The sequence below is a fragment of the Acanthochromis polyacanthus genome, chromosome 22 (assembly GCF_021347895.1).
Source record: "Acanthochromis polyacanthus isolate Apoly-LR-REF ecotype Palm Island chromosome 22, KAUST_Apoly_ChrSc, whole genome shotgun sequence".
NCBI classification, from domain to species: Eukaryota; Metazoa; Chordata; class Actinopteri; family Pomacentridae; genus Acanthochromis; species Acanthochromis polyacanthus.
Window position 1 is genome coordinate 27,372,730 of NC_067134.1, and position 26,080 is coordinate 27,398,809.

General features: G+C 39.6%; 3 protein-coding genes and 1 long non-coding RNA gene across 6 annotated transcripts in view; 3 read left to right on the plus strand and 1 right to left on the minus strand.

Annotated features, from left to right (window-relative positions):
- LOC127532169 (NLR family CARD domain-containing protein 3-like) overlaps window positions 1-12,871 on the plus strand; it is a 29,598-nt gene extending 16,727 nt beyond the window's left edge. Inside the window, 4 exon segments of the mRNA XM_051943443.1 lie at window positions 8,942-9,115; window positions 10,187-10,360; window positions 10,626-10,672; window positions 11,273-12,871. Of these exon segments, the coding sequence (XP_051799403.1) occupies window positions 8,942-9,115; window positions 10,187-10,360; window positions 10,626-10,672; window positions 11,273-11,847 (970 nt within the window). The 3' untranslated portion in view covers window positions 11,848-12,871.
- LOC127532183 (uncharacterized) overlaps window positions 1-26,080 on the minus strand; it is an 809,822-nt gene that overhangs the window by 414,616 nt on the left and 369,126 nt on the right. The gene's annotated exons all lie outside the window — the stretch shown is intronic.
- On the plus strand, window positions 4,431-8,895 carry LOC127532162 (protein NLRC3-like). Its single transcript, XM_051943352.1, has 5 exons — window positions 4,431-5,906; window positions 5,988-6,110; window positions 6,428-6,500; window positions 6,663-6,882; window positions 7,037-8,895. Exons 1-5 carry the CDS (start codon window positions 5,776-5,778, stop codon window positions 8,842-8,844), a joined length of 2,355 nt encoding a protein of 784 aa, XP_051799312.1. The 5' UTR covers window positions 4,431-5,775; the 3' UTR covers window positions 8,845-8,895.
- The window catches only part of scn1lab (sodium channel, voltage-gated, type I like, alpha b), a 64,057-nt gene continuing 52,304 nt past the window's right edge, over window positions 14,328-26,080 (plus strand). For 2 of the 3 annotated variants that reach the window (XM_051943284.1, XM_051943285.1), the window contains exons 1-4: window positions 14,328-14,626; window positions 21,892-22,208; window positions 23,592-23,709; window positions 25,310-25,400. In XM_051943284.1, coding sequence (XP_051799244.1) covers window positions 21,945-22,208; window positions 23,592-23,709; window positions 25,310-25,400 — 473 coding nt within the window. In that variant the 5' untranslated portion in view covers window positions 14,328-14,626; window positions 21,892-21,944. Of the gene's footprint in view, window positions 14,627-15,331; window positions 15,690-21,891; window positions 22,209-23,591; window positions 23,710-25,309; window positions 25,401-26,080 lie in introns of those variants that run through there. The other variant, XM_051943286.1, reaches the window with a different exon arrangement.

The following is a 26,080-nucleotide window of genomic DNA, read 5'->3' on the forward strand; positions in this document are numbered from 1 at the left end:
GGTATGGACAGACGTCTGATAGAGGAGGAACAAGCTGCCAACATGTCCTCTGTCCATCAGTGTGTCTTTGTGCTTCATGCTGGATATGAATGTTCCATGTAGGAGCCTTTTTGCTTTGATCACATCCACACTAGCTGAAGAGAATCAGCAGATATTAGTGGAACATCTGCAGGAACAACAGTCAACTGTTAGCTGAACTCCATGAAAGAGGAAAATCATGATGAGGAAAGTTTATTCATCAGTTCAAACTGTCTCCTCCTTCAGGATGGAACCTGCTGGAGTCCAATGGATGACACCAGGTCTGAGGAAGTGTAAGTGTGTTTTAATGTGGTTCTTAAAAACCTCTTCTCGTCAAAGTGTCAGTAATAATCACATAATCGATGTTACACATAGTCTAAGGGTCACTGAACATGAAGTTCCATCCTTCACTGGTCCAAGCAGCCATGACACACGTTTTCTCAAAGAAGTTCAGTTTTTCTTTACAATAAAGGTGTAACAGAGGATGTGGTTTAGACAAAAACAACAGGAATGTGGAACTAAAATCTGGAGTGAGCAAAACAACAAACAAAACCCTCCTAATCTGTTTAGGAAGACTGGCCTAATGAAACAAAAAATAGGAGAAGAAAAACACAGTTTTACCTCCCTATCCTAAACTAAACAAGAGAAAAACCAGTTAACCCAAAAGTGGCTGCTCACTCCTGTAATACTATATCCTCAATCAGTCAAATAAGTCAATAAAATCAGCTGTTGTGTTTGTTCTCTCCATCAGATTCCTGTGAACTGACAGTCGACACAAACACAGTGAACAGAAAACTCAAACTGTCTGACAACAAGAAGAAGTGATACGTGTGGCAGAGGATCAGTCGTATCCTTATCATCCAGACAGGTTTGATGTCCAGCGTCAGCTGCTGTGTACAACTGGTCTGACTGGTCGCTGTTACTGGGAGGTCGAACTGAGTGGAGAGATTGATGTAGCAGTGAGTTACAGAGGAATCAGAAGGAGAGGAGATGGTGAGGACTGTAGGTTTGGAAGAAATGATCAGTCCTGGAGTCTGTACTGTTCTGATTTTAGTGGGTTCTCTGTCTGGCACAACAACAGAAGAATATCACTCATTTCTGCAAACTATGTCTCCCGTGCAATGATTGTAGCAAAACGTTGGTTCAATCCAGACCCTGACAGAGTAGCTGTCTATGTGGACGTTCCTGCTGGAACTCTGTCCTTCTACAGAGTCTCCTCTGACTCTCTGATCCACCTCCACACCTTCAACACCACATTCACTGAACCTCTGTATCCTGGGTTTGGGATTGGTTATGGTTCCTGGGTGTCTCTGAATTGAGTTTTACAGACAGAATCTCCTCCTGTCAGACAAACTGTCCCTGAACAGACAGTTCAGTCTCTGTTGGTTAAAAACACATTTTCAGATTCACGTAATAAATCAGTTTCTGTTAGAAAGTGATCTACAGAAGGAAAGACGACTTTATGAACCGTGAACATGAGTTTGGTGTCAATCCAGACTTCATCCTGATTCTATTTTTCACTTTGTGACATCATCACCAAATGAGACTGTAACCTGTGTGTGATGTCAAAATGTGAAATGAAATAATCCTTTACAACAACATTTAGACGTCAGCAGTCACATTAATGTTCAGAGGTTGATGTTTGTGTGGAACTGCAGCTAAAAGGAGTCTGGGTGAAAATACAAGTTTCAGAGGCAGAAACAGAGAAGATCACAGTTGACTAATTTAAAACTGTGTTGATCCAAAACTGAATGAAGAAGTAAAACCTCTGAGCAGAGACGACACTCACTGAAAATGCTCCAGAGGCTCTCAGAGCTTTGGTTCTTATATTTGAAATGAAACACCATCTAAATGCTCTGTGGGGCGACTTTATACTAGATACACATGTGTAAATAACTCTGTTTTCATTGCAGCTGTTGCTCTGTTCAGATCTTCTTCTGATTGGTTGAGAACCGTTTGTAGTTGGAGATATTTTAGACTCTCTGTAGAGCTGCTCACATGTAGTTTCCTGGTGACCTTCAGGTATTTTCCTGGACTCAGACTTAGTAAATTAAAGAACAAAGTCATTTAGAGTTAAATTATGAAAACAGAATCCTGACTCATCTTGTAAATAAAAAATAGATATTTTATGCTTTAAAATCAAATCTATCTTCACACTTGTTAGAGTTGATTGTTGTCATGATTTTATTTTAACGTGTTTTCCAGTTAAATAACAAAGTAATAAACACCAAATCCTAACAGTCCATAAACTTGTTTTATCCATTTATTCTATTTCTTGTGTTTTTATTTTTCTATTTATCTTGTGTAGTTTATTGTGTATTTTCATTGATTCATTTCTTTTATTCATTCCAACAAACTTATTCACAGTCAGTTCTGTTCCCTATAAAAAATCTAAACACTGTTCAAACTCCAAACATTTCCATTTTATCTTGAATCACGTGACCTGAAGTGCTGCAGATCAGGAAGTCGTGTTGCTTTACAAACATGTTGCCAACATCCTGTATTCTGTGGATTGCTTTACTTCATCATGAAGCAGAGGAGGATTCTCCAGGTCAGCAGCTGGTTTTCCGTTTCAACTTTCCAAACACAACAGCAAGCAGCACAATCAGGACAAGTAGAGAAGTTTATCTGACACAAACTTCAGCTTCGTTCATATCGACACTCTTTAAAGTCTTCCACTTATCTTAGGGTTGTTTGTCAAAACTTTACTTGTTTCACATTTAATTTTTGGATAATGGTAAGTTGGTGATGGTTCCAGCTGACATCCTGAGCTCCAGAACTCCTGTGGATGATTTCAAGGAGGGGTTTCCATCTCTATATAGAGGCAGTGGCTGCTACCAATGAAAATAAATCATTTTCTGGTAACTTTTTGTGATTCAAATTAGGCTTTAAATCACATTATAACAAAAATGGTCTTTAAAACTATTGTGTGTGTATACACACACACACACACACACACACACACACACACACACACACACACACACACACACACACACACACACACACACACACATATATATATGAAAGAAATGAGTCCAAATGTCAATTTTACATTTAACACACTGAACTGAGATTCCTGGACTCTTATGTTCATCAACTAAAAGACAAAACTCACCTCCTCTGACTCTTTGGTGTTCACTTGAAGTCAAAAGTGCGTAAATCCCCATAGAGATTAAAATGTCCAACAGCAGAAATAAACATGTTTACATGCTGGTATAAAAACAGTGTTAGCGTTTACAGTGAAGTTACCCAGGGGCTGAATTTTTACATAATTCACCTGCTTAAATTGCATTAAAGGCTTAAAACTGTGGCTGAATGAAGGGTGTGGTCGCTTTGAATGACTGGTAGGTGTCACCACGCAGCATTTCATGGCCCAGACAATTTTGTTTGGCTCGTCTTAGTTTTACTTTGTTAAAATACAAGATGTTTGACTTCACAGTGTTAGACGTAGTTCTCAGGACATTTCAGGTTTGAAATGGAGTCACTTCAACTCTGTGTTTGATTCCTCTTTCTTCTTCCTTCTGTATACTGTAGTAAAGGGTTTATCTTTATATCACACTGGGAGCTGAGGCTTTAGGATTGTTTTGATCAGGCTGAAGTCCGTTTCCTTTTTTTGTTGCCCTGACGACAGTGACGTCACGGCCCGACCTTTTAGTTTCACTTTCTGAGTCGTCGTGTAGAAGCTTCTTTTCTCCGTCTGAAGGTAAGTAAATGACATTTACAGTCTCCTTCTAGCTGCTGTTAGTTTAGTTCCAGCAGAAACAGAAGAAATGTGTCTCCACAGCTCTAACAGTCAGCTCCAGCTTCCACTGGACTCAGCAGCTCCGTTCCTCTAACACCAGTTAAACTTCAGGCCTGCAGCTTGAAGGAAACTTCACTACCAACGCCGAGTCTCCCTGTTTAGTTCGGGAAGTTGAAAAGAAGATATTCACGTTGTCAAAACATAAACGATGCTTCTTTCTCATCGTTGTAAGGTAGAGAATGTGTCACCAAAATCACAACACCTGTCAATTGACTCCTGATGATAATGCTATATACATGTATAATTTTATGGAATATTAATTTAATCGTATAAACTCAATAACTTCACTCTTGTAGACTGTCGTGTTACCAGATTTACCGCAGCCATCAACTGGCTCCTGGTGATTAAACTACAACTCTTGGTTTGATATGAAATCATTTTTCGTGATTTAAAGGAATTTTTTTCTTAGTAATGAAATTGTTGTTTCATATCTCAATACTTTTTTGCTGTAACAGATAAAAGTGATCATCCATTTTCTATATTTTTTTTGTAGATTATATTATATATATATTATATTAATAACTGAAAGTGACTGAATTTTATTTTATTTGGGTTGTTTATTGCCATGTGAAGTTGTGTACAAGAGTTACTGTATTGTGTGAAATTTAAGAATGAATGAGTAAACTAGCTTTGATGGCATTATTCTTGGTGTATGTGGTACTATATTTTATATAATACACAGTAAAATGTCATCGGTCCAGAGTACACTTGTCACACTGAAGAGTAATGGAACTCACCAAAGAGAGGATCAGATAACATCATTATACCAAACTAAACTGTTTAGACTGTCACCTCAAGGACTGGTGACTGGGAAGAAAGGCAATAAGACGCCTTCTTACAAGGTTTCAGCGTTAATTGATTCATTTATTCATAATGTTAAACTGCTAATGATATTTCCCAAGTTAATAAAAATCTTGACAGGAGACACCTGGACAGATCACCAGTCTGTCACAGGACTACATATACAGACAATCACACTCACATTCACACCTACGGACAATTTAGAGTAATCAATTAACTTCAGCATATTTTTGGACTGTGGGAGGAAGTCAGAAAAACCTGAGAAAACTCATGCATGCACAGGGAGAACATGGAAACTCCATGCAGAAAGATCCCAGGAAGGCCGGGACGTGAACCAGGGATCTTTTAGCTGCAAGGCGAAAGCGCTAACCACTATGTCCACTGTGCAACCCTGAGCCTATTATAAATATATTAATCAATAAGGTTTTTTAAACTAAGGTAAACAATGTCATCGACCACACTAAAGGTTCGTTAATGTCACTACATCATGATATTGTTATTTATTTGTCACCATAAAGCTAAAGTGAGCTAGCTTTGCTAAGGACATAGATGTAGCTAACTACCGTTAATCTGTTGACAGAGTTTAGCTGTTAGCCATTAGCTCACTCGCTAACCTTCACTCTTGCCACAATAAATCCTCTGATACATGAACGTTGCTTTACGTTGACTTAAGGTTGCACTAATGTTATTGTTGCAGCCAGAGACACGGTCCTCATTGTCACAGCGGTGGTGATTTTATTTCTGCACTTCAGTAAATAAACAGGCAAAGTCTGCCTTCATGTCTTCTCTGCTGCAGATGTTCCAGTTTACTTTAAGATAAGATGAACTTGATTGATCCCACAGTGGGGAAAGTTCACTGTTACAGCAGCTGCAAATGAGAGAAAATATTAAAGACAGTACAGAATAAATTTCTGAAGAATAATACTTGAAGGCTGTAAACTCTGGACTAAACTTAAAAGCCCAGTCAGAGATAATGATACCATCAACAGATAATGGTATCAGCCAGAGATGTGTCCATCCATTATTCATCCACAATTTGATCCTTTAGATTCATCCAGCTGAGAAAAAACACAACATAAGAGCTGATCAGTGGAGGAGCAGCTGATGTTTCTACAGCACAATGATGATCAGGAGGACTTCAGTGGAGCTGAATGATGTGTTTCCTCTGCAGGTGGAGGTGGAAAGTGTTTGTGAGCTGGTGTGAGTTCAGCAGCATGGATCAGTGTGAGGACTGTCAGAGCTCTGTGTGTGGAGATCAGAAGAACCAGAGCACAGATCAGAGGTGAGACCACATCTTTAACTGTCCATGAGTCTTCTGCATGTCAGAGCTCAGCACTGATCACTGCTCCATCATTATTTACAGTGAGGGACCTGGACCAGAACCTGAACCAGAACCTGGACCTGCATCCAGCTGTGTGTCCTTTAAGAGCATCTGGTCAAAGGATATTGTTGACGAATTTAAACAAAAACCTTCATCAGACAAACAGTGAGTAACATCCAGAGCTGCCTGATATGTTTTTGTTCAGGGCTGATAATAATTTTTAGGAACTAAGTTGATCAATAAATTCAGAAAATCACAAACTCTAACACAAACCTTCGCTGAAAACAGTTTCTGTCTGTTGTGAACCTCCACATCACAGCGAGGACTGAGACACAGAGAGAGACATGATGTGGTTTAAATAAGGAGATAACTTGTTCTCTGTTCAGTCATTGTTTCCTGAAGAAGTTCATGGTGTTGTACCTGATGTTTGTGTCTCTGAGGACATAAAAACTGAGATCCAACTGTTGATGATTGATCCACAGATTAGATGAGGAGAGCTCAGAGATTCCCAGGATTCAGTCTGAACAGCAGCATGACCTGGACTCCATATTCATGGTGTGTACATGTACAACAACTCCTCCTCCATCTGTTGTGTTCACAGACGTCTCCATGCTGAACTTTGTAGATCAGTGGACTGTCAGTGTGTCCAACATAGAGCTGATGTTTGGCTCCATGATTTCACTCTGATGGACTCATCCATTGATTTCTCTGTTCCAGCTGCTGGAGGAAAACATCAGCACTTTTGTGAAGAAAGAGCTGAAGAAGATCCAGAAGGTTCTGGGTCCAGATTACCCAGAATGCTCAGAGAGTCAGAGAGAGGAAGAGGAGGAGTTGGAGGATGAAGAACAGAGGAGGAGCAGAGAGATGTTTCAGAAGATCACAGTTTTGTTCCTGAGGAGGATGAAGCAGGAGAAGCTGGCTGACCGTCTGCAGAGCAGTAAGAGGATTTCTGTAAAGACTGAACCTTCTGGATCAACAACATATTTACTGAAGTCTGCAAATATATTCACAGATTCATTCTTTAGGAACAGAAATGATCATGTGTACTTGTTAAAACACTTCATGATTTTCTTTATTGTGTTTTCATTCAGAGCTTTTTGCTCCAGTTTGTCAACATAAACTCAAATGTGACCTGAAGAAGAAGTTCCAGAGAGTGTTTGAGGGCATCGCTAAAGCTGGAAAGTCGACCCTCCTGAATGAGATCTACACAGAGCTGTACATCACAGAGGGAGGGACTGCAGAGGTCAATGATGAACATGAGGTCAGACAGATTGAAGCAGCATCCAGGAAAACAGACACAGCAGAAAGAAGCATCAGAGCAGAAGACATCTTTAAAGGCTCACCTGGAAGAGACCGACCAATCAGAACAGTGATGACACAGGGAGTGGCTGGCATCGGGAAAACAGTCTTAACTCAGAAGGTCACTCTGGACTGGGCTGAAGACAAAAGCAACCAGGACATCCACTTCATGTTTCCATTCACCTTCAGAGAGCTGAATGTGTTGAAAGAGAGAAAGTTCAGTTTGGTGGAACTTGTTCATCACTTCTTCAGTGAAACCAAAGCAGCAGGAATCTGCAGCTTTGAAGACTTCCAGGTTGTGTTGATCTTTGATGGTCTGGATGAGTGTCGCCTTCCTCTGGACTTCAAGAAAAATGAGATCCTGACTGATGTTACAGAGTCCACTTCAGTGGATGTGCTGCTGACAAACCTGATCAGGGGGAAGCTGCTTCCCTCTGCTCGCCTCTGGATAACCACACGACCTGCAGCAGCCGATCAGATCCCTCCTGACTGTGTGGACATGATGACGGAGGTCAGAGGGTTCACCGACCCACGGAAGGAGGAGTACTTCAGGAAGAGATCCAGAGATGGGGAGCAGGCCAGCAGCATCATCTCCCACATGAAGAAGTCACAAAGCCTCCACATCATGTGTCACATCCCAGTGTTCTGCTGGATCACTGCTACAGTTCTGCAGGAGCTGCTGAGAACCAGAGAGGGAGAAGATCTGCCCAGAACCCTGACTGAGATGTTCATCCACCACCTGGTGGTTCAGGCCAAAGTCAAGAAGTTCAAGTATGATGGAGGAGCTGAGACAGATCCACACTGGAGTCCAGACAGCAGGAGGATGATTGAGTCTCTGGGAAAACTGGCGTTTGAGCAGCTGCAGAAAGGAAACCTGATCTTCTATGAGTCCGACCTGACAGAGTGTGGCATCGATGTGGAAGCAGCCTCAGTGTACTCAGGAGTGTTCACACAGATCTTTAGAGAGGAGAGAGGGCTGTACCAGGACAAGGTGTTCTGCTTCATCCATCTGAGTGTTCAGGAGTTTCTGGCTGCTCTTCATGTCCATCAGACCTTCATCAACTCTGGAATCAACCTGCTGGAAGAACAACAAACAACATCCTGGTGGTCAAAACTGTTCAGAGAGAAAGTTGATCCAACACGTTTCTACCAGAGAGCTGTGGACGAGGCCTTACGCAGTCCAAATGGACACCTGGACTTGTTCCTGCGCTTCCTCCTGGGTCTGTCACTTCCGACCAATCAGAATCTCCTACGAGGCCTGATGACACAGACAGAAAGCAGCTCACAGATCAATCACGAAACAGTGAAGTACATCAAGGAGAAGATCAGTGAGGATGTGTCTGTAGAGAGAAGCATCAATCTGTTCCACTGTCTGAATGAACTGAAGGATGTTTCTCTAGTGGAGGAGATCCAACAGTCCCTGAGATCAGGACGTCTGTCCACAGATAAACTGTCTCCTGCTCAGTGGTCAGCTCTCGTCGTCATCTTACTGTCATCAGAAGAACATCTGGACGTGTTTGACCTGAAGAAATACTCTGATTCAGAGGAGGCTCTTCTGAAGCTGCTGCCAGTGGTCAAAGCTTCAAAGAAAGCTCTGTAAGTACAGAGAGAGTTCCACTTAGTCATTGATGAATACACTGCAATCTTTCAGAAAAGTTCAAGTCTAACTTGATTGTTTTCTATTATTATCTCCTCAGCCTGAGCAGCTGTAACCTCTCAGAGAGAAGCTGTGAAGTTCTGTCCTCAGTTCTCAGCTCAGAGTCCTCCAGTCTGATAGAACTGGATCTGAGCAACAACAGCCTGAAGGATTCAGGAGTGGAGCTGCTTTCTGTCGGACTGAAGAGTCCTCAATGTAAACTGGAAACTCTCAGGTCAGAATCATTCATTTTAACCATTTAAATGAGACATCCATCCATTTTCCTGTACTTCAGTGATGGAAGGTTGAGGTGACTGCAGGCTAAAGCATGTTAGTCCAGATGTCCTCCTTCCCAAATGTTCTCCAGCTCATCCTGGTGGATCCTGAGGTGTTCCCAGGTCAGCTGGGTGTGCTTCCAATGGAAAGATATTATTCCAGGAGACAAGTTACAAAAACAAATGGAACACTTTAAGAACTAATGCTGAGACACACAGACAGACAGCAGCTTGAATATTCTGTTTTAGTGATGACAGTTGTGTTACTCAGGTTTTCTTAGTTTAATGGCCTCTAAACTTCTCATCACTGATCATAGTAGACTACAGCTGCTGACTCCTCTGAGTCAATTTAAATAAACTTCTCTGATAAACTCACTGAACTCTGCCACAACCAGTACAGAGGGAAAGTCTGAGGAGCTCAGCAAAGATTAGAAGAAGCAAATCATTGACTTGAACAAGTCAGAAAGTCACTTGGAGCCGTTTCAGAGCAGCTGCAGATCCCAAAATCATCTGTACAAACACTTGTTTGAAGGAATAAAGTTCATGGTCCAGTTGTGTTACTGCCACGATCAGAGAGAAAACACAAACTATCACCTGCTGCTGAGACACAGTTGGTCAGGATGGTCAGGAGTGAACCAAGAATCAGCAGAAAGCAGGTCTGAATGAATGAGAAGCTGCTGGAACACAGCTGTCAGAGTCCACAGTGTTTTACATCAACATGAGCTGAGAGGATCCATGAAGAAGGAAGTTCTTCTAGAAGCAGAACCTTAAAGCTTCACTGAAGTTTGTTGTTGATCACATGGACAAAGAAAATACCTTCTGGAGGGAAGTTCTGGAGTCAGATGGAACAAAAACTGACCTATTTGTCTACAATGGAACTGAATGGAATTGAAAGTACTGACTTGTTCCAAATAAAAACACGATAAATAGTTTGGTCCAGTCATCATGTTAGCACTGGGCTGTAAACACCACTAATGTCAGAGTAGTTCTGTCACAGTTTCTGCCATGTGTGTTGTTTTGTGTGTCTGCAGGCTGTCAGGTTGTCTGATCACAGAGGAAGGCTGTGCTTCTCTGGCCTCAACTCTGAGCTCCAGATCCTCCACTGTGAGAGAGCTGGACCTGAGCTACAACCATCCAGGAGAGGAAGGAAAGAAGATGCTGTCTGCTGCTCTGGAGGATCCACACTGCAGACTGGAGACTCTCAGGTATGGACAGACGTCTGATAGAGGAGGAACAAGCTGCCAACATGTCCTCTGTCCATCAGTGTGTCTTTGTGCTTCATGCTGGATATGAATGTTCCATGTAGGAGCCTTTTTGCTTTGATCACATCCACACTGGCTGAAGAGAATCAGCAGATATTAGTGGAACATCTGCAGGAACAACAGTCAACTGTTAGCTGAGCTCCATGAAAAGAGGAAAATCAATGATGAGGAAAATTTATTCATCAGTTCAAACTGTCTCCTCCTTCAGGATGGAACCTGCTGGAGTCCGATGGATGACACCAGGTCTGAGGAAGTGTAAGTGTGTTTTAATGTGGTCCTTAAAAAACATCTTTTCATCAAAGTGTCAGTAATAATCAGATGATCGATGTTACCACTCGTCTAAGGGTCACTGAACATGAAGTTCCATCCTTCCACTGGTCCAAGCAGCCACAACATTTCAATGTTTTCTCAAAGAAGTTCAGTGTTTCTTTACAATAAAGGTGTAAACAGAGGATGTGGTTCAGAAAAAAACAACAGGAATGTGTAACTAAAATCTAGAATGAGCAAAACCAAAACAACAAACAAAACCCTACTGATCTGTTTAGGACGACTGGCCGAATGAAGCAAGAATTAAGAGAAGAAAAACACAGTCTTACCTCACTATCCTAAACTAAACAAGAGAAAAACCGGTAAATCCAAAAGTGGCTGCTCACTCCTGTAATACTATATCCTCAGTCACAGACTACTAAGAATGAAGGAGTTGTGCTGACGTGTGCTGGTTGGAAGCAGGGTAGGATGGGTGATAGATGGGCAAACCAAAGGAGACTCAGAAAACACGACACACAACCGCAGTCATAACAATCGATCAATAAATAAATCAATAAAATCAGCTGTTGTGTTTGTTCTCTCCATCAGATTCCTGTGAACTGACAGTCGACACAAACACAATGAACAGAAACCTCCAACTGTCTGACAACAAGAAGAAGGTGACCCATGTGAAAGAGGTTCAGTCGTATCCTGATCATCCAGACAGGTTTGATAGCTGGGCTCAGCTGCTGTGTACAACTGGTCTGACTGATCGCTGTTACTGGGAGGTCCTGTGCAGAGGAGACGTTGATGTAGCAGTGAGTTACAGAGGAATCAGAAGGAGAGGAGGTGGTGAGGACTGTGGGTTTGGAAGAAATGATCAGTCCTGGTGTCTGGAGTTTTCTGATCCTAGGTATTTCTCTGTCTGGCACAACAACAGAAAGAGAATATCACTCACCTCTGAATCCTTGCTCTCCAGTCTACGTATTGCAATGAAAGTGTTTCTTTCTGAAGTCTCTAACAGAGTAGTAGCTGTCTATGTAGACGTTCCTGCTGGAACTCTGTCCTTCTACAGAGTCTCCTCTGACTCTCTGATCCACCTCCACACCTTCAACACCACATTCACTGAACCTCTGTATCCTGGGTTTGGGATTTGGTCTCGTTCCTCGATGTCTCTGAGTTGAGTTTAACAGACAGAATCTCCTCCTGTTAGACAAACTGTCCCTGAACAGACAGTTCAGTCTCTGTTGGTTAAAAACACATTTTCAGATTCACGTAATAAATCAGTTTCTGTTAGAAAGTGATCTACAGAAGGAAAGACGACTTTATGAACCGTGAACATGAGTTTGGTGTCAATCCAGACTTCATCCTGATTCTATTTTTCACTTTGTGACATCATCACCAAATGAGACTGTAACCTGTGTGTGATGTCAAAATGTGAATGAAATAATCCTTTACAACAACATTTAGACGTCAGCAGTCCACATTAATGTCCAGAGGTTGATGTTTGTGTGGAACTGCAGCTAAAAGGAGTCTGGGTGAAAATACAAGTTTCAGAGGCAGAAACAGAGAAGATCACAGTTGACTAATTTAAAACTGTGTTGATCCAAAACTGAATGAAGAAGTAAAACCTCTGAGCAGAGACGACACTCACTGAAAATGCTCCAGAGGCTCTCAGAGCTTTGGTTCTTATATTTGAAATGAAACACCATCTAAATGCTCTGTGGGGCGACTTTATACTAGATACACATGTGTAAATAAACTCTGTTTTCATTGCAGCTGTTGCTCTGTTCAGATCAACTAAAAGAGAAAACTCACCTCCTCTGACTCCTTGGTGCCATTTGCAAAGGTTAATCTTTCTGTGAGCTCATTTGCAAACGATGACTGGGATGAGTGATCTGCTTCTTTCTTTAGTCAACTTGATTTTAAACCATCATAAGGTGGCAAAATATGGATTTTGACAACAAAAAAGGTGACAGATACTTTCATCCATGGTGGAAATCAGGGCTTACATGTGTTTAGAAGAGTTCTGTTGTTGTGGTGAAGTGAAAGTTCCTGCTGCAGTCATGTGAGAGTGACACTACAACGAACACAAAGGGTGTGTCGCCTCAGCTGGCTCAGACTCTGTGTTTGTGTTTCATTTCCCTGCCTTTTCTAATTAAGCATCTCTGAAATGTATTTCAGTATTAAACTTTTGTGAAATTTAAAGTTTGTTGCTGCTGCAGAATGTTTGTGTTTTCCTTTACATTTCTGTCATAAATCGCTGCAGGAACTGGTGCATAAAAATTCTAATTAATGTAATAAAAGAAGCTCTTGACCCTCCAGTGACTGTTTCACCTCCAATCATATCAAAATCAGTACAGCATATGTATTCTCATCACAACAGCGTCACAAAGGGCTCCATTTTAGTTCTAACTCGAGAAGAGAGCAAACTTTCCAGAATGTAGGAGGTTGCGTTACAGAGTCTTGGTGTAATTTATCAGAGTGTCCAGCAGGTGGCATAAATCTACAAGAAACGTGAAGGGAGAACAGCACAAAGTATTATTATCTACCAATGTGGGGTTCATGTGAGTCCACAAGCCTGAAAACAACAGAATCATCTCCATTTCAGCAATCTATAAGTTTAAATGGCACCTTTTATAGAAAAATAATAAAAAATAAAATGCTAAAACCTACACCTGCAGGCTCAAACGTTTTAAAACCATCTGTTGCAAAAATACAAAAGCAATTTTATGAATTTTTTTATTAGTTTTTTTTGCTCATTTTTTTCTATATTTGGGTTAATACACACACACACACACACACACACACACACACACACACACACACATATATATATATATATACACATATATATACACACATCTATGTATATAGAGTTTTTTCGTCTTAGTTTTATTATATTCATTTAATTGCTCATTTTCTTCAATGTGTGTTTATACATATATATATATATTTGTTTTATTTTATTTTTTTGCTCATTTTTATTTGTCTTGATATATACATATATGTTTATATATACATATATAAACAAAAATATCTGTATTGATATGTATATATATATAACTCAAATATAGAAAAAAATAGCAAAAATATAATAAAATAAAACTAAGAAAAATAATTTATTTGATTAAACTTCAATACTTTCTTTCAGACACAATAACTGGTCCATAAAAAAAGACACACATAACAATTAAATAACTTTTCTATACAGGCTCAAACGCCAATGAGTCCATAAAATAGAAAAGTACCGCACTGAACTTAGTCCAGTTAAAGTTTTTCCTCATTTTTTTTCTTGATTTGGATTCATATATATGTTTTGTTGTTTTTTTGTTTTACTTTTTTGCTCATTTCTACTTCTCCGTTTGGGTCCTTCAGGGTTAATCAGTACAGAACAGATGGAGTGTCAAGTTGAAGGCTCAACAATTCAGCCAAACTCAATGATTAAAAAAAGCCTGTAGTATGGGTTAATTAGAAATCCAGCAAACTGATTAAATATTATTTAACCGGATGAATTAACTCACGCATTGAATATTAAATAAAGTGATGCTGCTCCACTCTGACTTAAATCCTCATAATAATATAAAATAAAGCTAACAGAGAGGTTGAGCTGGATGACTGATCAACAGAATCATAGTATAACGTGCAGCTGACAACAGGTTGCTGCTCCTCCTGTCTCTGGTGTGTCCATGTTGTCTCAGTCTGAGGACATCCATTCCTGCCCGAACAACCGGAAGCGCGGATTGATTTCTCCACAGCGAGCGAGGGGCGACTCAAAAAAAAGAAGAAAAAAAAGAACAAACCAAAGGGCGCTTATTAAATGATAATCCATCGAGGGATTGCTTGTCTAAAGCAAAAGAAAAGGCCGTTTAAATCTCGAATTAAGACGCTCTATTTGAGGATTATTGTTGAGGATATGGGATCTACCTTCAGGGTCCCCACCTGCTGGGCACCGTAATGGTGGTGAGTATCTCTGAAAGAGCGTCTTTCTGCTTTTTATAACCGACTGACAGCTTATTCACACCTTTCAATACTCGGACTCTTCATAATTCTTAGTCGGGAAACACACTCGGAGCTCTTTTGTTCGAAGCCGACACACAAAACCAACATTTTTTGTCAAATGTGGTGTGATATTCCTCCGCTAATTGAGCGCGTGATAGGCATTAATTTTTTTAACTTCTCCTTTTCTTTAACATTTGAATTACAGAGAACTGTCGTCTTCACTTGATTGAATCCAAACCAGCTCTTTAAATGGCATTTAATTGCTAATTTTTGAGCATTAGGTGTTAATTTACCTCCATTTTCACACCAATAGAATGACAATTACAAAAAAAAAAACACGTCGTGACAAACAAACCAAGATGGTAATATCCTCTAGGAGGGAATAGTCCCGTCAGTTTACGGGCCTTATGGGTGCAAATGTTCAGTTTTCATGAGCATACAGGTATGCCACCGGTTCAGGTAGTGCTGGGGGAAAAAAGCAACGACAAGAAGAAGTAAAAACAAGAAACAAAAACCAAAGCTGGAGGTCTATTTTTGGTCGACCAGATGCTCTCTCTCTGTGTGTAGGACATTGATTAAAAGCAACACATCTGGCAAGGACACGCCCAGACCCATTCACAGCCATCCTCTGGTTTACAGTTCACATTTCACACCACATATCCCGTCTTTTCCCCCCTCCCTCTCACCCTCCTCTCTCCTCTGCTCGGTTTTAATTGGGATTAAAATCATGAATTAATAAATGGAGCCATTTAAAGCGGACCTCTAAGTTTAGCAGCACCGGTTTCCAGGGGGAGGTGTTGATGGGTGGCCGCTGAGAAGCCTCAACCGGTGTGTGTCTGAGCAGAGCCGCTTGTTGTGGGTTTTTTTTTCTTTTTCTGCTGATGGGAGGTGGTGTATCTGGAGGGGAAGACATGATGGCCGCGACTAATTCACCAGACTCTCGTTTGTGGAAAATCTGACGTTCTCAAAGTGTCGCTTATCGGATTTAACATCATCAGCATGGCTCGATGTGAAACCGGTTAAGGTATGGTGTGACGTTTCATTTCTAATACGAGCTGCTTCCACACCACGTTCATGTGTAGCCTTTAGCTGGTAAAAATCAGCACTCAGGGTTGGAATTATAGCCGGATGAAGGGCTGGAAACGAGCTCAAAGTGCTCTCAGGTCAGGGTGAACCAGCTGTGGGAATATTTCAGTGTGATTGTGGTTAAAAAAATCTCCCTCAGGTTTCAGGTTTTGTCTGCTGTTTTTATTTTCTTCATCTTGTTTAAGCACCATGGACAGCGGCGCCTCTCGTCACCGTGTCAGCTGGGATTGTCCTCCTTCATGGAAGACGTGCAGATGCTGCTAAAATGTCTGATTAGGAAGGTTGACCTCCATCTTTAGCATCTCGGCCAGTGTGTCGGTGGAAAAAGAGGAGCTGGTGTTTGGTTCAAGGGCGCTTAAAGGAGGCTTGACTGCTGTGGAGGTGTGTGAATTACAGGTCACTAAATATGTGCACGTTAAGTTAGTTTTTGGTGGACGTTCTCTGAGCTGTGGTGGATCTAAAACAGGCTGTTTCAATGTATAGTTGAAGGACTTTTGAAGTCCAGTAGATATATCTTACATACATTTTTATTAAAAGTTAAAAAAGTAATGTTCATTATGATCATGTCTTTACAAATTCTCGAAGTATTTATTATGGAAACAATCATTTATTATTTAAAAAATGGCTGGATATCACTAAGATGTTAACTGTGTTACAAAAAGTCCCACAGTTATATATTGATTTGAAAATTATCCATAATTACAGAAAATTTGTCCAGAATGACATGAAATTTGTCCTAAATGGCTCGAAAATTATCCCAGACACAAAAATGATCCAAAATGATGAGAAAAGTTCCAAACTGACATAACCTGTTGAAAACGACAAGAAAAGTCAAAATGACTCGAAAATTGTCCAGCGCGAGTTGAAAATGATCCATCCTTACAGCAAATTAGTTCAGAATCGCATGAAATTTGTCCTAAATGACTCCCAAAGAGACAAAAATGATCCAAAATGATGAGAAAAGATCCAAACTGGCACAAAACTTGTTGAGAATGACACGGAAATTGTCCAAAATGACTTGAAAATGATCCATAATTCCAGAAAAGTAATCCAGAATGACATGAAATTTGTCCTAAATGACTCCCAAAGAGAGAAAAATGATCCAAAATGATGAGAAAAGATCCAAACTGGCACAAAACTTGTTGAAAATGACACGGAAATTGTCCAAAATGACTTGAAAATGATCCATAATTCCAGAAAAGTAGTCCGGAATGACATGAAATTTGTCCTAAATGACTAGAAAGTGATCCAAAATGATGAGAAATGATCAAAGCTGCCTAAAAACCTGTTGAAATTGAAAAGAAAATTGTCCAAAATAACTCAAAAATTGTCCTAAATGACTTGATGGTGATACATAATTGCAGAAAATTCGTCCAGAATGACATCAAATTTGTCCCAAAGACACAAAAAGGATCTAAAGTGACGAGAAAAGATCCAAGCCAACATAAAACCTGTTGAAATTGACAAGAAAATTATCCAAAATGAATCAAAAATTGTCCATAATTACAGAAAATGAGTCCAAAATGACCCGAAAATTGTCAAATAAACACAAATGCCGGATCTGAATGTCGTCCAAACAAACTATTTCGGTATCAGATAAGACTTGACATACATAAATAAGATCCAATCCCTCATTTCTACTCTCAGTCCTAAGACACATACAAGTCTGAACACGTCTGCTGCCCCTACATGTTGTCGGTCTGTCATGTTATATTTGCCTCCGGGGCTTTTCCACGCTGATGGCTGAGCTCAGAGGTGGTGTGAATGTTGGGCCCGTGGGTGGATTAGGCCGAACCACCCAGCAGCTCACAGACGAGCTGTCAGGACGTACATCATAACACCGAGTCCAGGGGCAGGCAGATGTGTTTCATGAAACATCTCTGTGGCACAAGCTACAATTAATTCACCGTTCATGGCCGATGTATTCTTAGAAACGCAAGAAAAGACTTTCTAATGATCCTCCATTCCTCTAATAATGGATGCTCTCCTCTGTTTTCCCCCCTCTTCGTCTGAAATATAGAGCTGCTATGAAGAGATTTAAGTGATAAAACAGGTAAAATAATGACAGTTTGGCCTTAGCGACGTGTTCTAAATTAGCTTTTTTCCATGCATTTTGGCCTTTTATCCACACATAAAGGGAATTTTAGGTCACTGAGAAGGAACATTTTGGACAGTTCCTTCCTGTGTGAAGACATTCAGAGACTCTGTGACTTTTGGAAACACAAACGTCCATCCTGTGTGGGTCTTATCAGACCTGATGATCCATAATCATGGAAAATCAGTCCAGAATGACATGAAACTTGTCCTAAATGACTCGAAAATGATCCTAAAAACACAGAAATGATCCAAAATTACAAGAAATGATCCAAGCTGACATAAAACTTATTGAAAATGACTCAAAATATGGTCTGAAATGGCTTCAAAATGATCCATAATTATGGAAAATTAGTCTAGAATGGCATGAAATTTTTCCTATATGACTTGAAAATTATCCCATAGATGTAAAAATGATCCAAAATGACATAAAACTTATTGAAACTGACAAGAAAATCATCCATAATGACTCAATACTTGTATAAAATGACTCAAAAAGTGTCTGAAATGGCTTAAAAATGATCCATAATTCCAGAAAATTAGTCCAGAATGGCATAAAATTTGTCCTAAATGACTCAAAAATTATCCCAAAGACACAAAAATGATCCAAAAGGACGAGAAAAGATTCAAGCTGATATTAGAAGTTGTTGACAATGACAAGAAAATTGTCCAGAATGACTCAGAACTTGTACAAAATGACTTGAAAATTGTCCAAAATGACTTTTAGAGACTCTGTGACTTTTGGAAACGCAAACATCCGTCCTGTGTGGGTCTTCTCAGTCCTTACATGCACTTTGTCTCCCCCCATCATGTGACTCTACAATTCAGTGTGTGGTCGCTGTTTAAGATTCGCTGTGATTTGTGTTTTCAGGAGCGTTAGTTTGGACTCAGATTATTTGGATTGTTGACTGTGTTTAAGGTAGACGAACCCTCTGTGACGGCACCATCAGCAGTTTGGAAGCTCAGGTGGCTCAGGCTGTTGTGGTTTTTGCGGTGCAGGTCGATTCCCAGCTAATTCAGAATGAGCAAACAGGCGGACCTGATGCGGTCCATACAATATCTGTAGACCGTGGACGTTCCCATGACGACACCTGACACTCAAAGTGGCCACGCCCTTCACAATGCAGGACTTTAAGCCTGGATAGCATTGGAACAGATGTCATGAATGGGGAACAAAATCATTCATAATTTCTGCTGTGAAGCTGGTGTGTAGGTGGTGTTAGGCTAGTGTTGTCTGCAGACCTTTCTTTGGTTCTGAGCTTCCAGTCCATAGACTCGCTGTAGAAGAACTGTCCGCCACATGTGGAAGTGTCCCGGACAGTGAAGTAGAGACCAAGACAAGGAGAAAGAAACCAAAAGCCGGTGACGAAACCTAAAAGTGGAGAGAGTTTCAAGCCAGGAGGCTCATCCAAAGGGAGCAGAGATGGTGACAACATTGGAAAGATGAGATCTGTCGGTGTCAGAGACTTCAAGTCCCGATTGACCTCAGAGAGGACCGGATGAACCAGGATGGGGAGATGAAGCCGGGGAACAGGGTATCTGCATGAGTTCTGAGCGATGGAACCAACTGAAGACCAGATTTCATTTGGAGGAGATGTCATTAGGAGAGTAGAAGCGTTCCTCTCAGTGGTATCTGTTGGACTAACTGAACATGTTGGCTCATTAGTTTTTAGAGATGTTCACACTGTTCATTGTTACATGTATGCTAGCTTAGAACCAGCCCAAACTAATGCTAAAATCCAACTTTAACACTGTGGGTTCCAGCATGTAGTGTAGTAAATAAAAATGACACAAATGTTATATCTGTTTGTTAAATATACAGCAACAAGCTGGTTTTGTAAGTCCAGCAAAGAAGATTTAACATGTTCAACCTGCAGACCCAAATATAGAAAAAAAATGAGCAAAAATTAAAGAATCAATCAATCAACCAACCAACCAAAGGGTGATCAAAGTGCTTCACAGTGAAAAACAAGAGAATGACTTAAAACAGGACAAACAATCACACTCACACCTACAGGCAAATTTAGAATAATCAGTTAGCCTCAGACACATTTTTTGGACTGAATTAAATAAAATAAATAAGACAAAAAAAGTTGTAAAAAAAAAAATATATATATATATAATTATACTACCAGTTAAAATTTGGACATTGTTTCTCAAATGAGAAAAAATAGAAAAAAGAAAAAATAGAAATACAGACAAAAAGAGCAAAAATAAAATAAGATATGAAAATAAAAAATATATATAAAATGTATACTACCAGTCAGAATTTAAAAATATATATATATATATATATATAAATTTGGACACCCTTTCTCGAATGAAAAAAAATAGAAAAAAATGAGCAAAAATAAAATAACACAAAAATAAACGTATATATATACTATTAGTCAAAATTTACATAATATAATATAACCAAAAATAGAAGAAAATTTAAAAAGAAAATTTTATAAAACCCAACATCTATATCTCTATCCGTGTAAATAGACAGATAAACTAAAAATAAATGATAATTATATATGTATTTTGATTTGAATTTTAATTAGAACTAACACACACACAAACAAATATATATATATATATATATATATATATATAACTAAAAAAAATAAATATGTGCATATATTTAATTTAGTTTATATTTATATATACAAATAACAGAAAGTAATAATGCAAAATAAGAATAAAACTGATGTTGTACTTTTCCAGCAGTGGGTTTTCCAGGGTGAGCTTCAGGGTGCTGAGGTCCAGGCTACCTGTTTTCATTTACTGACAGTATTTTATGCTAAGCTAAGCTAACTATGGGCCAGAAAGCAGATTTGTCTCCTTTGATTTTCCAGTTGCATGTGATCAGGAGCGGTTTGGTTGCAGTGTGGTTGCTAATTCGGTCCAGTCTGGTGTGATATTAGACAAATCCAACACTGTAAAAACATACATTTAGCTAGAATATGGTTCAGTGCTAGCTTGGTGGATAAAACAGCGTTTCACACCCTCCACCGTCACTCAAGGCCTCGTCACCATTTGGAAAAAGAAAGAAAAGCCGGTGAATCACGCAGACATCGCTTCTGAGATCCTGCCAGAGGGGAGCTTCCTGTTTTCTGGGCCAGCACGGCGTTCCACCAGGACTAGAAGCACCTGTGGGACTGCAGAGACTGGGAGGCACCGAGGACCTGTCGGTAATGGCTCACCAGGGCTTTTTTTGGGGGGGCTGGTTTTGTTTGTGCGCCTTTGCTGTGTTTCCTGTGGGAAGGATCCGGGCCTCAGAGTCTGCAGGGTGGTGCAGTCTGTGGCTGACATGGGAATCCAGCTGCTGCTACTGACTGAGGCAAGAAGAAAGAAAAGGCAAAGAGCATAATTACTGCATCTGATTGTGCTGAAAGCTATTGTGAAAGCAGTTCATGTTTTTTCTAATTCGAGGCTACGCACCAATTAATTAGCGGTAAAAGGACAGTTGTTATCCAGAACTGCACAGAGCTGCTTTCTCCATTAACTAAAATGCAGCAATAAATAGATTAGGAAGCAGCAGCAAATGGGAAAAATGAGCACAGTTATGTCTTTATCGCGGTGTTTTTGCATGTTACTGAAGTCAGACCCCTTCTAAAGCTCCACAGTTTGATCACATTAACCCTCAGAATCCTTATTTTATATTTCTTGTTTTTGTCATTTTGTGTTTCGCTTTATTTGTTTTTGTGTATCATTTGTGTCATTTTGTGTTTTGCGTGTTTTGCTTGCGTTTTTTTGTTGTTTTGTTTTTGTCATTTTTGGTCTTGTTTGTGTTCTAACAGACTGTTTTTCCCCAAATCTTGATCACATTAACCCTCAAAATCCTTATTTTTGGAATATTTTGTCTCGTTTTTGTTGTTTTGTGTCTGACCTTTTCTCATTTCTCCCATGTTTTTGGAGTTTTGTGTCTCGTTTTTGTCATTTTGGGTTTCCTTTTTGTCTCGTTTGTGTTTTTTGTTTCTTGATTGGATGAACCGGCCTCCGTTGGTGCCGACTGTTTTCATGCCCTGACTCATCTAAAGTTCATTCCCTTCCCTCTGCAGCTCCCTGCCTCAGCTGAGCCCCTCGCTGCCCTCTGAAGGAGCAGGATGAGAAGATGGCACAGCTGCTTGTACCGCCCGGACCTGACAGCTTCCGCCCCTTCGTCCCCGAGTCGCTGGCCGCCATCGAGAGGCGCATCGCCGAGGAGGTGGCTCGGAGACGGGCGGATCGCCGCAGTGACACTGACGATGAAAATGGGCCAAAGCCGAACAGCGACCTGGAGGCGGGGAAGTCGCTCCCCTTCATCTACGGGGACACGCCTCCCCACCTGGTGTCCACCCCTCTGGAGGACATGGACCCCTACTACAGCAATCAGGAGGTCTGCTCAGAGAATTCAGCTTTAAACAGATATGGATAGACAATTATAAGACACATTCTTTACTGCGCTGGCCTCAAAGCTACATAACACATACTGATTGGCTTTCAATTATGCTATGACTCATGTCATGTAATTTTAATGCATCAGAGCTCTGCACAGCCCATAAAAGCTTCTCGTCATACGGGCGATGCTCTCAATGAACTGCTTTAAAGGGAACACATGGGCAGAGCAGCAATTTCCTCCCACACAGACAAACTTCTGCTAAAGAAAGACGTAATAACGGAGCACAGAAGTTTCTGTCTGTTCAGCTTTTCCCCTGAGAAACCTGGAGCTGTGACTCAGAACACGTTTAGTCACGCAGACCACGGATAGATTCTAAAATATGAGCTGTGAAGGCAGTCTGCCTCCGAGAGCCCTGTAAAACCCACTGGAGCAAAATACATCAGTTTTTTTTATTTTTAATTACCATTTTGTTATTTATATCTAAATAAATATGTAGTATTTTTGCGAATTTTTTTTCTATATTAGGGTTTTACAAATTATATACAATATTTTTTAATTCATTATTATTAGTTATTTAAATCTAAATAAATATGTTATTTTTGCAAATTTTTATTATATATATCAATCTAATATATATATATTTGTTTATATATTATATAGATATATAATTTAATTATAATTTATATATATTTTTTCCCATTTTTTTCGCAATCACTTTTTATTATTTCCATATAAATATAGATTTTTTGCTATTTTTTTCTGTATTTGGTTTTTACAGATTCTGTACAATATTTTTTTAATTTATTATTATTTTTAGTTATTTAAATCTTAATAAATATGTTATTTTTGCGAATTTTTATTATATATATATATAATATATATTTTATATAATATATATATTTGTTTATATATAATATATATATAACTTAATTATATTTTTATGTCTATATATATATATATAATATTTTTCCATTTTTTTAACAATCACTTTTTATTATTTCCATATAAATATAGATTTTTTGCTATTTCTTTCTATATTTGGGTTTTACAGGGATAAAGGAACTTTACCGTGTAATTTATTTCTTTAAGTTTTATTCTCTCAATAAAAACAGCAGTGAGCCAGCCTGTGAAGTATGAAAATCCATTTCTAGAACATTTGAACAGTTACTGATGATCCTCTAAAATCTACTGTGAAAAGGGGCTTTAATACAGAAATACTCTGGATTTTAAGGGTAGATAGAGGTGTTTCAGCTGATATCATGGAAAACATTCTGTGACACATGCAGCTTTATGAAATGCCATTTCAGCGTTGTTTACAAGGACAAGATGAGGTGTTGCATGAAGCAGATTTTAACCTGCTGTGCTCTGTGTCTCTTTCAGACCTTCATAGTATTGAATCGCGGGAAGGCAATCTTCCGTTTCAACGCCACTCCTGCCTTGTACATGCTGACCCCTTTCAACCCTCTAAGGAGGATAGCTATTAGAGTTTTAGTGCACTCATATCCTTTCAAAGTTCATTTGGATTAGAGGGTTTATTAGACAAAGGAGGAAATGAATTGTGCTGCAGATGAAGACTAAATGTGATGCCTTAGCTCAGACTTCCTATGGAGACGTATGTCAGGCTTTACAGCAGCTGAGCGGCTCAACAGAAACACATTACCGGTCCAAGGTTTTAGAACGCCTCAATTTTTCCATTTTTTTAAATGAAAATTCAAGTCGCTTAGGTCCAATGAAGAGCTTGAAATGGTACAAAGGTGAGTGGTGAACTGTCAGAGGCTAGAAAAAAAGGTAAGATTACCCAAAACTGAAAAATAATGTATTATACAAGAAGACTTTTTTCAGGGAACAGAAATGGGTTCACAACCTAAAGCTGTTCTGCAGCAATGGAGGTTGATGAAGTCTTAAAAGTCGGTGCTACCAAATCCTACAGGAGTCCCAACTCTTCTAGATTCCTTCCAACCCCCTCTGTCTGCATAAAGCTGGAAAACACCGTAGCTCCAAACCCTCCAGAGCATTATTAGAACAGTGTTATACTGCAGAAAGTAGTGAGTTGCTATAAAAATGGAGAGGAAAAGGCAATTAAAAATAGAAGAGAGAGACCATCGTATCACTTAAAATGTAGGTCTTTATGACAGAGAAATCGCAAAGAAAGTCAGTGAGTACAATTTTCTTCACCGTCAAAAAGCTCTCAGAAACTGGAATAAACTCTGATAGGAAGAGATCTGGAAGACCCAAAGCCACAACAGAATCAGTTTCTGAGAGTCAGCAGCTTGGTGGTCGGCAGCTAACAAGACAACAGCTTCTTCAACTTCAGAATCTGTCAAAAACAACTTGAACTGTGGCCAGAATAACACAAAACCTGCCTAAAACAACCTAAAATGCAGCTAAAATGACTGAACTTGTCCAAAATTACTTAGAATTTTTTTCAAAAACGGCTTAAAGCCTTTTCAGAAGGACTTAAAGTTTGCCAAAATGTTTTAAAATGACTCAAAACTTGACCAAAGTCCACCAAAAACCAAATAAATTGCATCTAGAATAACACAAAATGTGTAGAAAACAACCTAAAACGAGACCAAAATGACAAAATCTGTCCAAAATTAGTTGGAATCATCCAAAACACCTTAAAATGTAGCCATAATGACAAAGTCTAAGACATAACAGAATCAAAAGGCAAGGTTAAGAGAGTCAGCAGCTTCAGTCAGCTTCATAGTGGTCGTAGTAAGAAGTCTGAGTTTCAACTGTGAAGAGAAGACTTGGAGTTGCAGCAGAAAGCCGTGGCTAAGACATGAGTATAAGAAAAAGAGGCTAGTCTGGACCATGAAACATCGTCAATGGACTAAAGACCGGAAGAAGGTAATGGACTGATGAATCAAAACTTGAAATCTTTGGTTCGTCATGCAGGATTTTTGTACACCACTGAGTAGGAGAAAGGATGGTTTCTCAGTGTGTGACATCAACAATATTGAGGTATTCTCAAACTGTTGGCCGGTAGTGTCTACAGACTGTTTACTATGGGGGTGGTAGATGTTGGTTTTGGTGGTTTAACTGTTGGGGTTGGTTGGACTGTCTCTACAAATGTTCCTTAACGTGTCATCCTACGTTGTTCAGCATGTTGATCATGTTCACCATCCTGACCAACTGTGCTTTCATGACCCTCAGTAATCCGCCAGACTGGGCCAAGAATGTAGAGTAAGTCTTTTTATTTTTGTCCTAACTCGCTCAGTGTGTCTGAAATCACTCCCTCTTGTCCTCACACAGCTGTTCGTTTTCTCATCTGCACAACAGAATAAATGGGGAATAATTTCAGACATAATGCCGCATTTGCGTCACATGGCAGAGAAGGAAGGAACAGGGAAGGCTGCCTCCTGAGTGGTCATATCATCCAGATCAAGATGCCAAAGGCCGGTCTTCTAGTAGCACTGCTTCTAATTCATTACTGAGGATTCCAGCTGTCGGAATCAATAAACGCTAAGCAGAATAGACACGAATGTTAGCTCCTGCTCTCTCATTGGACTGGCTTCTGCACAATCGGAACAAAATGGAATAATGTTGGTTTAAAATAGCATCTGTGCTTGTTCGATATCTGATTTATCAAGTCTTTCAGATGAATTGAACCTTTCCTGTCTTCACTACAGCTCGATGTGACGTCAGTCTCGCGTAATACCTTCTGTCTGAATTGTAGTAGGAACTGTTGCTCGTAAAATTCAGCATTTCCATGTCAAGTACACCAAAAAATAGTGAAAATAAGTGAGGATCGGCTTAGAAATGTTCTTGTTTTTGAAAGAAAAGCAGCTTTCTTTCAATGAAGATAACATTAAATGAATGATAAATGCAGTGTAGACGTTGTTAATGTGGTGAATGACTATTGT

Coding starts and splice junctions, on each gene's coding strand:
- LOC127532162 (XM_051943352.1), top strand. CDS start 5,776: ATGATGTGTTTCCTCTGCAGGTGGAGGTGGAAAGTGTTTGTGAGCTGG. Junction 6,111..6,427: donor AAACCTTCATCAGACAAACA/GTGAGTAACATC, acceptor ATTGATCCACAG/ATTAGATGAGGAGAGCTCAG. Junction 6,501..6,662: donor ACCTGGACTCCATATTCATG/GTGTGTACATGT, acceptor TCTCTGTTCCAG/CTGCTGGAGGAAAACATCAG.